This window comes from Carassius auratus, unplaced genomic scaffold, assembly GCF_003368295.1.
Source record: "Carassius auratus strain Wakin unplaced genomic scaffold, ASM336829v1 scaf_tig00216618, whole genome shotgun sequence".
Classification (NCBI taxonomy): Eukaryota; Metazoa; Chordata; class Actinopteri; order Cypriniformes; family Cyprinidae; genus Carassius; species Carassius auratus.
In genome coordinates, this window is record NW_020528664.1 from 357,962 (window position 1) to 372,328 (window position 14,367).

Sequence of the window (14,367 nt, forward strand, 5' to 3'; positions counted from 1 at the left end):
GTTTTGGGGGGCTTTTTGCATTTATATTATTATAGAACGGTATATACTGATAGGGAATTGGTTTGTGAGAGTTAGGGGAATAGGGTTGGGACATGACCACAGGGCAACCTAAGTTTTTAAATGAAAAGTGCAGGTTGGGTTATAAGTAGCTTTGATCATTTATTGCCTTCATGTTGTGTGATGCTAAACTCACATTACTATTTTATAAATAAAGGCCCAATCCCATTGCTACCCCTTAACCCTTCCTGTTTCAAACACACAAACACATATCAGAGATCGCATTGCTCACACATCCAGAAGCAAAGAAACTTGCCAATGCTGTCCTGCGACTTCTATTAGTAACAGTTTAAATACTGAATCGCTACATTATATTTTCCAGCAACGAGAGGATAAAATCTCTGTTTTTGAAATAAACTCACTCATTGTAAAGCGGGACACTCAGATGCGTGTAAAGGCCCTTAGTTTGAAGTGTGATCTCGAAAATCTTCGTTTAAAGGGCTATCTGGGCCTTCCCCCTACCCTTCCAATCAAAAGAGAATCATGACACCACTACCCCTGCACGTGAATCCGCCAAAAGGAGGGGTAGGGGAAAGGGGAAGGGCTAAAGGGTAGAAATGGGACTGGGCTTAACTATACGAGTCATAATGAAGAACTAAACTAGACAGAAGTGAAAGTAATCAGTAACTGTGGACATAGGAACAAAAGAAAACCATATCTAGGACCAAGGAAAAAAAGCAACATACAAACGAAAACTTAAGCAACATGATTATATATGCTCTGTTCTATTCAACACTTATTATTGTAATGCATATGTAAAATTGAAATAACAAAATCATCAATCTGTGTTCTGTACATTAAAAAAAGTCTAATGGCGCTTTTCCAACTGGTAAATGGCACGGTTTGGCTTACTTTTTGTGGGGTTTTCCACTGTGCACAGTACTAAAAGCTGTTACTTTTTTCATACTTCCCTGGTTGAGGTTTCAAGCAAGCCATACCGATATTAAAATGTGACATGTAAACAATGCAGATCACTTTTTGACCACCACAAGCAACTTGTATCATGGTCAGCAGATGAGGAGGCAGTGCAGCTGTAATGATCAGTCTATAAACCCACCCACTTTGAATCAGTACTAAACTGAAGTGGAAAAGTAAACTGAGCAACAGTAAAGTCTGTTTCACACTAAGCGCGATGAGAAAAAATGAAGCGAATCGCAGACGAATGTTGCTTTCACACAGAGTGCTAAACGATTGATTGCCTCATGCTAATTCACGTCTGCATGCTAGGTGGCACTGGCAAACAATACATTTTTCCTCAGATAAGTATCTCACATGTTGATTTTGCATCCTCCACTGTCCTATATATACACAGCACTAAATTAATCAGTCTCTCCAGGCATTTAGCTGTCCATCCATGGTTTATGGTTTAAAAACAAACAGATGATTACTACTGGTGACACTGTCAACACAATTTAGGTGGCATGTCCACCAAAGCATTTTTCCCCAGAGGCTAACATATGTTTTTAATTGTTCTCTATGGGAATGACATTTTTTTTTTATATGGCAGGAACAGGCCAAGGTGTAGATTTTCGATTTTTTCGCTCATCACTGTCATCACTCTTTTGGCAGCGGGGTTACAATGGCAGAGGGGTGGGGCTAAAACCACACCAACCAACTGCCATACCCTGCTTGTACTATGACTGAACAATGTAGAAATTAATATTGCTTGTCTCCAAGTATGTCTTTACCAGATGGAACTCCCGCAATACCTCGATTGGTGTCACAAACACAAATAAATAAATATTTATAAAAAAACTATTGCTTTTATAGCCTAAAACTGTTACCGCATGCCTGGCAAGGTATCCCAAAAAGTAACATAGCAACAAAAGTCTAGTAAGTTGCTTTGAACTAAAAAACACCTATAAAATATCCACATAGTTTGAACTTGCTGCTTGCTCACAAATACTATCTTCAAAGAAGCTTTGCGTTCATATATTTTAACTCAAATCATTATTTTTTTATCTAATTAGATTGGATTAGATTAGATTCAACTTAATTGTCATTTCACATGTAATGCGCATGTAAGCAGGATAATGTACATCCAGCCAGTTGTTATCACAGAATATCCCTTACTTACACAACATTTTAATTATTTAAATTGATTTTCATTGGTCATCTTTAAAAAAAAAAACTCTCTAGCAGCAACAAACACTGCATCTGGATGGAGAGAGTTCATATCATGCAACTGTTTTAGTGGCAACTTAGTGTTGGCTTTTGTTTGTATGTAAACTGCCATGATTTAAAGACTTCCCTAAAGAATTCCCTTGGTACGTAAAAAGGTCTGAATTTAACAAATAAACTCTGGTTTGGAACAGCAGAGACTGTTAATGCTAAAAAGACAGAGTTTGTGCACCAAGAGTTGTTGATATAGATACATAATCCTCCTGATTTTCATGTGTCAACCGTCCACTTTCACGCACAACATCAAATGGAGTATAATTTGAAGGCTATGCGTTCGACTGTACACATACAAAAAACTAACTAACTAGGCATAGTTCATAGATTACACTAACATAAGCCTGCTTTTAGCCTTACCCTGGGAGTGGTTCACTTTCCACATATGGTATTGCACCATGATCCTGTTACATTATGAGTGCTCTGTGTGCTTAGAAAAAGCTGTAAATTATAACAACATAATGTAATTAATTATTATTATTATTATGTTGCTAGTACACAGTCATTATCACCCTTCACTGGATGTATTTCAGAGGTAGTAATATTGTAACAAATTATTTTTAAATTACATTAATTAGCAATATATAATTTATTACATTTTGGAAGTAACTTGCTCTGTTTTTAATTGTATCACTTCAATTAGTATGGGGAGAAAATGTCCGTACTAAGATGGTGATATTTAAAATCCCTATCTTTGTGGGGACATTTTTTTGACACAGTTTGTACAGTAAAAAGCCATTACGCCTCTTTTTCAGCGAAACAACTGAGGATTGTTCTGCTGGGGAAGAATGGATCAGAAAACAGCAGAGTGGAAAATACTATACTGGGTGCAGAAGGATTTCGCAGTGAATCTGCAACTAATTCACAGCAGCACAGTAAGAGAATCAGTGGAGCTGTGGAGGGGAGACACATCACAGTCATCAACACTCCTCACCTCCTCCAGCCGAATCTCCCATACCATCTGACAATCCAGAGAGTGAGAGAGTGTGTGTCTCTGGCTGCTCCAGGACCTCATGTGATCGCACTCATTCTGCAGAGTAAGGACTTCAACAAGGAGGACAGACAGAGAGTGAACACTGTGCTGAACCTCTTCAGTGAGCAAGCCATGAAATGCACTACAGTGCTGACTACTGATGAAGAGACACGCGGCTCAATATTCACTAGGAATAACGCCATTCATAATGTAATAAAGGAGTGTGGAGGAAGACATTTTAGGTTTGATACAATAAACCCTGGATGGCGCTCAGAGATGTTCAGAAGGATGGAGAAGATGCTCAAGGAAAAACACGGAGAATATCTAATCTGCAACATGTATGAAGAAGGAGGTGATGGATTTCATTTTTTTTCTAATTCCCTATTTTTGAATAAGGAATTAAGACATTGACATGGTTGCCTTCAGTTTACTAAATAATAAAATATTGCAATCTAATCATACTGTATCATATAATGTATTTGTTGTTGCTAAGAAAATGTACATTTGGTACCAAAGCTGATCTGAGTCTGCTGTCTCCATTGTTTTCAGTGAGGACTACTGGAAAAACAAAGCTAAACATTGTGCTGTGTGGAAATAATTCAACACTCAAGAGCATAGTGTCTAGAATGTTTAGAGGGACAGTAATTAAACCAATGAATAAACTTCTACCACAGAAAGAGATGAGCAGAGTGTGTCAGAAGAGAGAGGGAACGATTCATGGACGGCAGATCAGTGTCCTGGAGCTTCCAGCTCTGTCACAGCTCTCAGAGCAGGAAGTGATGCAGGAGACTTACCGCTGTCTGTTTCTCTGTGATCCTGGAGTTCACCATTTCATCCTTGTTACTCCTGTCTGTCCACTTACAAAAGAAGACAAAGCAGAAATGGAGAATATTAAAAGAATATTTAATTCTAATGAGCACTTCATGGTGCTTTTCATTGCTGAACTCGCTGTTGACCAAACTGTGATAGATTATGTAGAATCCATAGAATCTCAGAAGGCTGTGAGTCTGTATGGGAGTTGGTACGATGTGATGGGTTTAAAGGACCAGAGAAGCTCCCAACAGATCTCAGACCTGTTTGATTGTATAGAGAGCATGAAGACTGAACCCTATTCTCTGCAGACATATATGAGAGCTCCAGAAAAGAAAGTCAGACATGAGCTAGAGGAGAAGCTGAGAGTGAGAGACAATGAAATCAAAGAATTACAGATGAAGATCAAGACGCTGGGTAAGTGTTATTTACATTACAGTTCATCAATAAATACAATTTTTACATATAAGCTACTAAAAAATGGGATTAAATGTATAATGTTAAACTTTTTTCTGAGCTACATAGTTGAATCTTTTGCAAATAGTGACTGGTCAGTAATCTCTAGTGTAACACCTCCCTTTTTTTTAAGATGTTACTCTGAGGTAGTTCAACAGAAATTCGACCGGTACTGAAAGATAAAACCACTTCACCAAACAAATATAATTTTTTTCCCGTATCTTATTCCCACAAGTACATACACTCTCTCTCTCTCTCTCACACACACACACACACACACACACACACACACAAACACACACACACACACATATATATATATATATATATATATATATATATATACAGGTATCATGATCCAGTCTTTGAACTGCCGTTAATTCACCACACACACTTTCACACTGCACAGTACACCCTGGAGAACATTTCCCATGATCCATTGCACGAATCACAAGTTCACCTGATAACAGTCATACCATGCACTTGTGAACAATTACACACACACACACACAAACAGCACAATCATCAGACACACTCTATAAGCATTGGACTTCTAACACACTGCCAAGTATTGTTCTGCACATATCCCTCTCCTAGCAATAGCTGAGATACCAAACCATTCTTTGTTTGTTTTCTTTCTTGTATTGTTTTATAGTTTTGATAGTCTTGTTTCAGTTTATAGTTTTGATAGTCTTGTTTCAATTTCCAGTTTTCATAGTCTTGTTTCAATTTATAGTTTTCATAGTCTTATCTTAGTTTATAGTTTTCATAGTTTAGTCTTTTTCCTGCCTTGCCCTTTTTCTCATGTTTTGACCCTTTGCTCTGGATTCTCTACCCCTCTTGCTAAGCCCTTTGGGTATTGTTCGTTCATCGAAGACCCACACTTGCCCTAGAAATATTCTCTTTGCCCTCTGTATATCTGTTTGCCAGTGCTTGACCCATGCCTTTTATGACCACGTCTCTGTTCAATAAAAGCTTCAATATGGATCCACACATGTCACGTCTCATCGGCTCCAATGTTACAGAAGGTGCATACATACAGGTGGACACAAATTCACAAATAAACAAGCATACAAACACTCTTTGTCTCTGTGCAGATGAGTCAACATAATAAACTTATCATCAATGTCCAGACTTTAGATGAGCTGAAATGATGATGGTGATGAGATGAGATGAGTATAAATCCACAAGGTTATTTGATAGCGATGCAATGATATAATCCAGTAATAAAATGAGTGAGAGGTGAAGATAGTCAATGGCATTCAGTGATTCACTGACCTTAACGCTGCGTTGATTAAGGACACATGCCATAGCCTCGCTTGCTGCCGGCAGCCTGGGATGTGGAGGGGTGGCTGCCATCCACCATGAAGGGGAGGAACAAGGAGCAGAGGGACTGGAGGGGCAGAGGATTATCAGGCCATCCACTAGGTGGCAGAGGAGTATCGGGCCATCCACTAAGGTCTATCCAGTGTCACTGCCAGGCATCATGGAAGAGTTTACCCAGTTTGGTGGAGGGCCGAGCAGCAGTGTGTCTGGGAAGTGGAACAAGATTTTTTTACTCTAAGCTCTTTCGTCTCTGTCTTTCATCATTCTTCTATCTCATTTTTTCTAGCCTTGTTTGTCTGTCTTTACCCCCAAGTATGCCATGACCCCTGTGATCAGCTCCCCTGGTGTGGGTGGCAGGGTGTGGAATAGAGAGAGGACTCAGATGCAGAGTAGTAAAATGAGAATCTGTATTCTCGCCACAAAACACAAAATAGCATAAACAATAATTAAATGTTGCTAAGTTGAACAGAGATCCCAGAGCTGGCCGGCACACTGCGGACCACTCGAGATGTCTCCATACTATGGGTCCTTGAACATTAGAACAGTGGATAAGACACTGAAGCTTGGACAACGCACAAAACATGGGCAAGGGCAAAACAATCTACTCACGGTGACAGACAGAAAGGCAGAGACATTTAAGGGAGTGGGGGAATAAGTGACAGATGGAAGAATCAGCTTGTGATTCATGCACCACCGCTAAGATAAGCGCTGATTGCCCAGACCATGAGCTACCGAACATGACAGGACAACACAGACTGCTGGGGAAGCCAAGATGACACCCTGCACCGTGACAGTACCCTCCACCTCAGGAACGCATCCTGGCATCCCCGGAAGATTCACCACGATGCTGATGAAACTGATTGATGAGAGCGCAATCCAGAATATTGTGAGCCGGAATCCAGAATCTCTCCTCCGGACCATAACCCTCCCAGTCCACCAGATATTTGTGACCACTGGTTGTTGGCGAGTGCCTGGAAGACTGCCGGGGAGTTGGAAAGCCCAAACAGCATAACTAAATATTCAAAATGCCCCATATAGATGTTAAAAGCGGTCTTCCATTCATCCCTCTCCCTAATCTGAACCAAGTGATAAGCACTGCGGAGGTCCAACATTGCAAAGATGGTTCCCCCCTGTAAGAGCTCGAAGGACGATTACATCAATGGCAAAGTATAACAATTCTTTACCATAATGTCATTCAACCCCGGTAGTCAATACAGCAGTGATCCATCTTTCTTCTCAATGAATAGGAAGAGACTTGCCCCAGCTGGAGAGGAGGAGGGGTGAATAATGCTTGCTACCAGAGAATCGTGTATATACCTCTTTATGGCCTCCCTCTCTGGACCAGACAGAGTGTAAAGTTGGTGTGACCCTATAACACTGGAGCGGTGGGCAAGTGAATAAGGAGAAATCAAATCTCCTCAGAATGATTAACAACGAAATTTAATGTAGCAAACTTGGTGGCGTGGGTAATCCAAATAGGTTCAGCCAACGCAATGGCCGAAATGTTGCCAATCTGGAATCAATGAAGTCACCATCTGCTCCAGAGTCGATTAATGCTGAAACTTTTTAAACAGCTCCCCCAAACTGTAATGAAACCTGAAATTCTGAACAACCACCAGGTGGCAGTTGAGTGGTAGTGACACTTACCATGGCCTCTACCTTGTGTTATAAGCGTCACCCCACCACAGGGCACGCCGCTACCATATGACCCACCTCACCGCAGTAGAGACAGAGTTGATTGGCCAAGTGAGGGCATCACTCTCCTATGGTCAGCGGTGCTCTCCCGACTTGCATAGGCTCATCCTCCAGGAGGATGGGTGCTGAGACAGCATGTCACATGCTGCTCCAAACTCAGCCCCGGTGAGGTGCTCATGGAGAATCCCCCTTCTTCAGTACTGGGAATGGAGGGAATTACATTCATTGACCCAAATGGTGAAGACTGATAAGCCCATCCTAGCCAGAAACAGCTCCAGAGAACAGATCTAGTCCTTCACATGGTCAGCCAGGCTTTGGAGGAAGTTACTGAAATGACCAACATGAGTTGGGCTCACCCAAGTATGGAGCGGGGAGATTAAGACGCGGTTAGCTGGTATTATGTTGTGTGGTGTGTAGTGAGCGCACTGATGCCTTTGCCCTGTGGCTGCCATGGCATCATCCAAGTGGATGCTGCACACTGGTGATGTTTGAGGAGAGGATTATAATTATAAAATTATTATCTGAATAAATTACTATACACTGATAAAAAAAAAGCATGAAAATTAAAACGCACAATTTGCATGTGAGGATCTAAGGGTCCTTCAATGTGAACGCAGTATTATTTCATAACATGTTTATTTTTTGTTCCAGAGGGTGTGAGGCTGAATCTGGTGGTGTGTGGGAGTAACAGAGAATTAATATCCTTCATATCAAACCTGATCCTGAAGCAGAGCGAGAGCAGATCAGAGCTGAGCTCAGAGTGTGTGAGGAGAGACGTGGAGCTTGATGGACGTCTGGTCAGTCTGGTGGAGCTTCCAGCTCTGTTCAACACTCAGCTCTCAGAGGAGGAAGTGATGCGTCAGACTCACCGCTGTGTGTCTCTCTGTCATCCTGGAGTTCATGTGTTCATCCTCATCATTCCTGATGCTCCACTTAATAATGAAGACAGAGCAGAAATAGAGGAGATCCAGAGGATCTTCAGCTCTAGAGTCAACAAACACATCATGATCCTCATAAAGCAGGATTCAGATCATCAGACAGCAGAACTCAATGAAGAAACACAGTCTGTCATTGAGAGATTTGGAGGACGACATAATTTCATTGGTCCAAACACACAAGCATCTGTGTTGTTGGAGAAATTAAAGCAGATGGTTGAAGAAAATAGTGGTGATTATTTCTCCACAGACACATTGATGGACGAAAAGATGGAAAATCTGCAGAAATTTGAAATAAGGAGAGCAATTCATTCATTAGAGAAGTGGTTTCAGTCCCAAGGTAATGATCATGATTCATGATTGCTAAAGTCTTTGCAGAGATCAGAAGAAACCATATGACTAGCATATGGTGTTTTGGTATAAATTACACACATAGCATTCTCTGATTATGTAGATAATTGACAATCTTCACTTCAAATGTATTTTTTCTTTGATTTATCTTTAGATTCAAAAGAAAGAGAAGATGAACTAACGATTGTGCTGCTGGGAAAAACTGGAGTTGGGAAGAGTTCAACAGGAAACACCATTTTAGGAAGAAAAGTGTTTGAATCAGACATTTCTCAAACATCTATTACTAAAGTGTGTCATAGAGAGACAGCTGAAATCAACAGCAGACACATTACTGTGATCGACACTCCAGGACTGTTTGATACTGAACTCAGTAATAAGGAAATCCAGAGAGAAATCAGCAACTGCATCTCCATGATCCTGCCTGGACCACATGTGTTTCTCTTACTGATCCCAGTGGGACGATTCACTCAAGAGGAGGAAAAATCACTGAAGATCATCCAAGAGATGTTTGGTGAAAACTCTTTAAAGTACACCATAGTGCTCTTCACCAGAGGAGACTTTCTAAAGAACAAAATCATTGAACAGTATCTGGGGGAACCTGGATCTACCCTTAAAAACCTGACTGAAGCATGTGGAAACAGATTCCATGTGTTCAATAATGAGACTAGAGACCGAACACAGGTGACTGATCTACTGCAGAAGATAGACAACATGGTGAAAGAGAACGGAGGGAGTTACTACTCATGTAAGATGTTCAGAGAGATGGAGAGAGAAAAACAAGAACAACAGAAGAGCATATTGATGGAGAAAGTGAGGCAAATAATCAGAGAAACAGAAGAACTGATGAACAAACATAAAGAAGAGAAAGAGAGGATGAAGATGAAGATTGAGGAAGAAAGACAGAATCATGAGAAAGTGAGAAAGATAAGAGAAAAAGAATATAAAAGAGACATTAAAGAAAGAGAGGAGCAAGAGAGAAAGATGAAAGAGGAGATGAAGAGAGAACAAGAGGAATGGGAGAAACAGAAACAACAGGAAAGACAAAGAAGAGAAGAAGAGGAGGAGAAATGGAGAAAGAAAGAAAAGGCCATGTTAGATGAATATTATCAGAGACTTAAACAAGAGATAGAGAGAATAAAGGTGATGGTGGAGAAAGAAAGACAGAATCATGATCAAGACAGAAAGAGACTTGAAGAAGAGCATGAAAGAAAGAGAAAGAAAGAAAAGGAAATATGGGATGAATATTACCAGAAACTTGAAAAAGAAATCGAGAGAATGAACATGACAATGGAGGAAGAAAGGGAGAATCATGATAAAGAGAGAACAAGGAGAGGAACAGTATAAAAAAGATACATGAAGGTCACTGAGGAACAAGAGAGAAAGATTGGAGAGGAGCCGAAGAGAGAACGAGAGGAATGGGAGAAAGAGAAGCAAAAGGAAAAAAAAATAAATAGGAGAAGAAATGCAGATAGAAATTAAAGCTGCAAGCAGCTAAAATGGGCCCTCGCACCCGGGCTCACCACCAGCGAGCTGGTTTAAATTTGCATTTAAAGTCATAAATATATGTGAAATATGTCAAAGTCATTTATATGTGTCAATCTTCCTGTTGCCAGCTATCATTATAATGGAATATTTGCCTTCAGATGTGTTCAGGCCAGGACTCTTATCGAACATGTGAAGTTTGGGGCAGATTGGACATTGTATGTCTGAGTTATAGCAACTTCATTTTTCATGGCGAATCATCAAAATTCGCCAGGCTGTCACGGACACACCCTTCGACGAAAACTCAAGATCTTCGCAATTTAACATCGCAAAGGCCTTTAGATTAGGCATACCAAATTTGGTGTTGATCTGAATAAATCTCTAGGAGGAGTTGGTTAAAGTACAATGCACGGAAATGACAAAAATTACACAAAATTTGCTCATAATATTAAAAATAACCAACTTCCTGTTGGGTTTAGAATTTTGCTCCAAGAGACTTTTTTGTAGGTATTGGTGTGTTACATATGTGTGCCAATTTTCATGCATGTATGTGAAACATAGCTGGAAGGCTGTTGATTTTCTTGGTATAGGTGGCGCTGTCGACCCATTTTGCCACACCGTCTTCTGAATCCTATATCAGACGAAAATTGTCACCAGGTTTGACGCGTGTGCAAAGTTTTGCAAAAATGTGATTCATTTGGGAGCAGAAGAAGAAGAAGAAGAAGAATAGACAAAGCAGATACAAGAGGGTCCTCGCACCATTGATGCTCGGGCCCTAATAACAGGCAATAAGGGATTACAATAATCAGAGACTTGATGGGAAAAAGAAGATCTTCAGAGTTCAAGCATGAAGATGAGAGAGTCTAGATGAAACACAAATACACTTGAGAAATGCACTTAAGTTGCTTTTTTATGCACTTTACATTTTTAATTGTACTGTCTCATTTTAGAACAACTTAACATATGTTCAAGTGAAAAGGATGACCTATGATCATTTTTGACTGTCAGCTACCTGCAAAAATCCATACCAATCGTTTTTCAGGTTGTGTCCTTTGCTGGAGCAGCTGAGAGAGGTGCACTATCATTACACTGTATGCCTCTAGAGGCGAATCACTGACACTTTGTGTTGTTTGTTTTAACACGTGAAGCTGTGCACTGCAGAGGCCTGGACACTAAAGATGCAGATTTAACAAAAAACAAAGTAACTGTATGTATACTTTATACTAGAGTGCATGTCTTCATATCATTATAAGTCATTGATTTCTTGAATAGATGCTGCATAAGTGGAGAAGAGCAGTATGTTTGCTGTCAAGGCTGAGAAAAATTTTCAGCAAAATGTTGTTGTTGTTGTTTTGTTTAGTTTTTTGCAATTTTTAAGCAAATCCGGCTGCAGTGTTGAACCCATTCCCAAATGAGATTCTTATTATTAACCTGTCTTCTTGTGCATTTCTCTAACATGGGCAGCCAGCCTTTTCAAGAATTTGGATGAATTAGTCTAATTGTACAGCTGCAGTGTTCTAGAAATAGAAAATTGGAACGACCAACTTATTTTGTGATGACTGAAAGTCATCATCTGCAACCTTGTGTTTCAGGGTTTCAGTCACCTTAGAGTGGCCTGTCATCTTGCAATTTCAGTGAAAATTATAGAGGAATGCTGCCATTTAAATAGGTTCTGTCATGTAATTCAGGAAATTAGCATCAGTTGCCAGATTAACACCAATAACCGATCAAAGTTATTCTTCAGATATCTCATTTAAGTTTTTATACTGTGCTTCAGAATACATTCAATTGATAAAATATCCTTAAAAAAACTGCCCTTCTACTCATGTTAGGATCATTTCAAATAGGACTAAGCGGTGACTTTGATGTTTTAACATTTTCATACAATAAATAAAAAAGAAATCAAATATTTGGCTAACACTTTATAATAACTGCACACTATTAATCAATAATTAAGCATTAGTAAACACATAATTCATAATTTATAAAACATTAATAGACAGTAATAAGCAGTTTCTAAATACAGATATAAATGCTTTGTTCTTGATTTAAAAGCATATCTATAATGTGTTTAATAATTGTATTTTCATACTTTATTCATGATCAATTTATCATTTCTCAATGAAGTATAGCAATATTTACAAACCAGTTATTTAGGAGTTGCCAACGATTCATAAGATCACAAGAAATGTAGTAAATTCAGGTAGTTATAAAGCATTTAGTAGTGGTCAGTTAACTATTTATGTGAGCTCATCTAAAGAGAGGACTAGTTATGCCTTGTAAAGCATTTATAAAGGATACTTAAAGGCTCAGTTATCTTCTAAACAAAAAACAGAAACAAACACAACACAGTGATACAGAACATATAAATATTAACAGCCTTTAAATCTCATTTGTAAAAGCTTTACAAGGCATAAATAGTCCTCACTTTATATGATCTCACAAAAATAGTTAACTAACAACTACATATGTTTTATAACTACCTGAATGAACCCTGACTTACAGTAGAAATACATGTTAATAAACCATTTATTAACACTATAAGTAACTATTACTATATGTCTGAATAAAAAGATGTATGAATGCACATTTAAATAGTTTATTAATCATTTACTTACAATTTCTAAGTGATCTTATGAACCACTGACAACTCCTTAATAACTGGTGTGTAAATAATGCTATACTTAATTTAGAAATGATACATTTTCTAAAATACATTATAGATATGCTTTTAAATCAGGTATAAAGCATTTATATCTGTATTTCTAAACTGCTTATAAATGTCTATTAATGCTTTATAAATGATCAATTAAATGTTTCCTAATGCTTAACTAATGATTAATAGCATGCAGTTAATGTAAAGTGTTACCAATATTTGTTTAAAAACTTAACAAAAGCCTTCATCCCACGGTGTTAAATACTGAAATACTGAGTTGACAATGGTCCAATGGTCCAACTACAGCAACTGATTAAATAAATTTATTGTATTTTGGAGATTTCTTTTTTTTTTTATAAAGCTTTGAACATCAAAACCTGGATTAGAATTTTTTATGTTATTATAAACTAAAGGTGCTATCTGAAAGTTTTTAAACAGAAAATAGTGTTTTTTACTTGCCATCTTCTTGGTAAAGTAAACACATTTTCACTCAAATGAATCTAAATGGCATTTTGGAACCAAAGTCTTCTTCATTTGCAAGGCTTTATTTAACAGACATGGTCAAAATAGCCGAGGGTCAACAACAATAGCAGATATAGCACAGGCAAGATGAAGGAGTAACAACCTGAGCTGATTTTTTAGTGAGGAAAATTTTTAATAGTGAACAATATTTCTCTACAAACTGCTAAATGGTTTGTAAAATGCAGTATTTGGTTACAGTTCAGAATTTCAGTGATATAGGACTAACATCATCACATGATCTGGGTTAATGAGTAATTTTTTATTTAGTCACCAGAAAATACAGTGTAATTTCAGAATAATGTTCAGATTACAGTAATCATGTAACAGATAATACAACACCCAAAGTAAATAAATGCTTTCTTTAAAACTCTCTCGTTACTGTTAGTTGTAATTTAAAAGTGTCATTGTGATCACTGTTAGATTGAATCCAAAGTCAGAAATATTAGATCCACTTTATGCAAATATCAAGCAAAAAATATGTCGGTCTCGGTTTTCATAAAGTGGGGCAATAACAATTGTGCAAGTACAGTCTGGCACTTCTGTTTTACAGTCTGTAAGTAAGTTTTCATATTTAAAGAATTTGCCACTGATGATATAAACGCAAGTTTTGAGCAGTGTAGAGTAGCACTTGTTAATTGTAATTTCTACAATCACAAATGCAGATATGGTTTTATGTTTACAGCATGATATGCAATGTAAGGCTTAAAAAGACAGAATAAGTCAGAATAAGTATTGTATTAGATGTATATTTTGCCTCTGTAAATCTAATTCCATATTCTCTTTTTTTTTCTAATTTATACATTCACATACACTAATTCACTTTGCACTACATGGTTAATACTTTTTATATATTTTATTATTACTATTACTCTTTTTCTTTCTGTAAATACATATGTGCACTATTTGTAAGCAGCCCAGCTGCAACTGCT

The 14,367-nt window shown here is 38.2% G+C and overlaps 1 protein-coding gene across 1 annotated transcript; it reads left to right on the top strand.

Annotated features, from left to right (window-relative positions):
* The first annotated feature begins 4,236 nt into the window (after nucleotides 1-4,236).
* LOC113098719 (GTPase IMAP family member 5-like) lies at nucleotides 4,237-11,675 on the top strand. The gene is made up of 4 exons (XM_026263757.1): nucleotides 4,237-4,432; nucleotides 8,144-8,767; nucleotides 8,933-9,746; nucleotides 11,621-11,675. The coding sequence occupies exons 1-4, from the start codon at nucleotides 4,237-4,239 to the stop codon at nucleotides 11,673-11,675; spliced, it is 1,689 nt and encodes a 562-aa protein (XP_026119542.1).
* The last annotated feature ends 2,692 nt before the right edge of the window (nucleotides 11,676-14,367 follow it).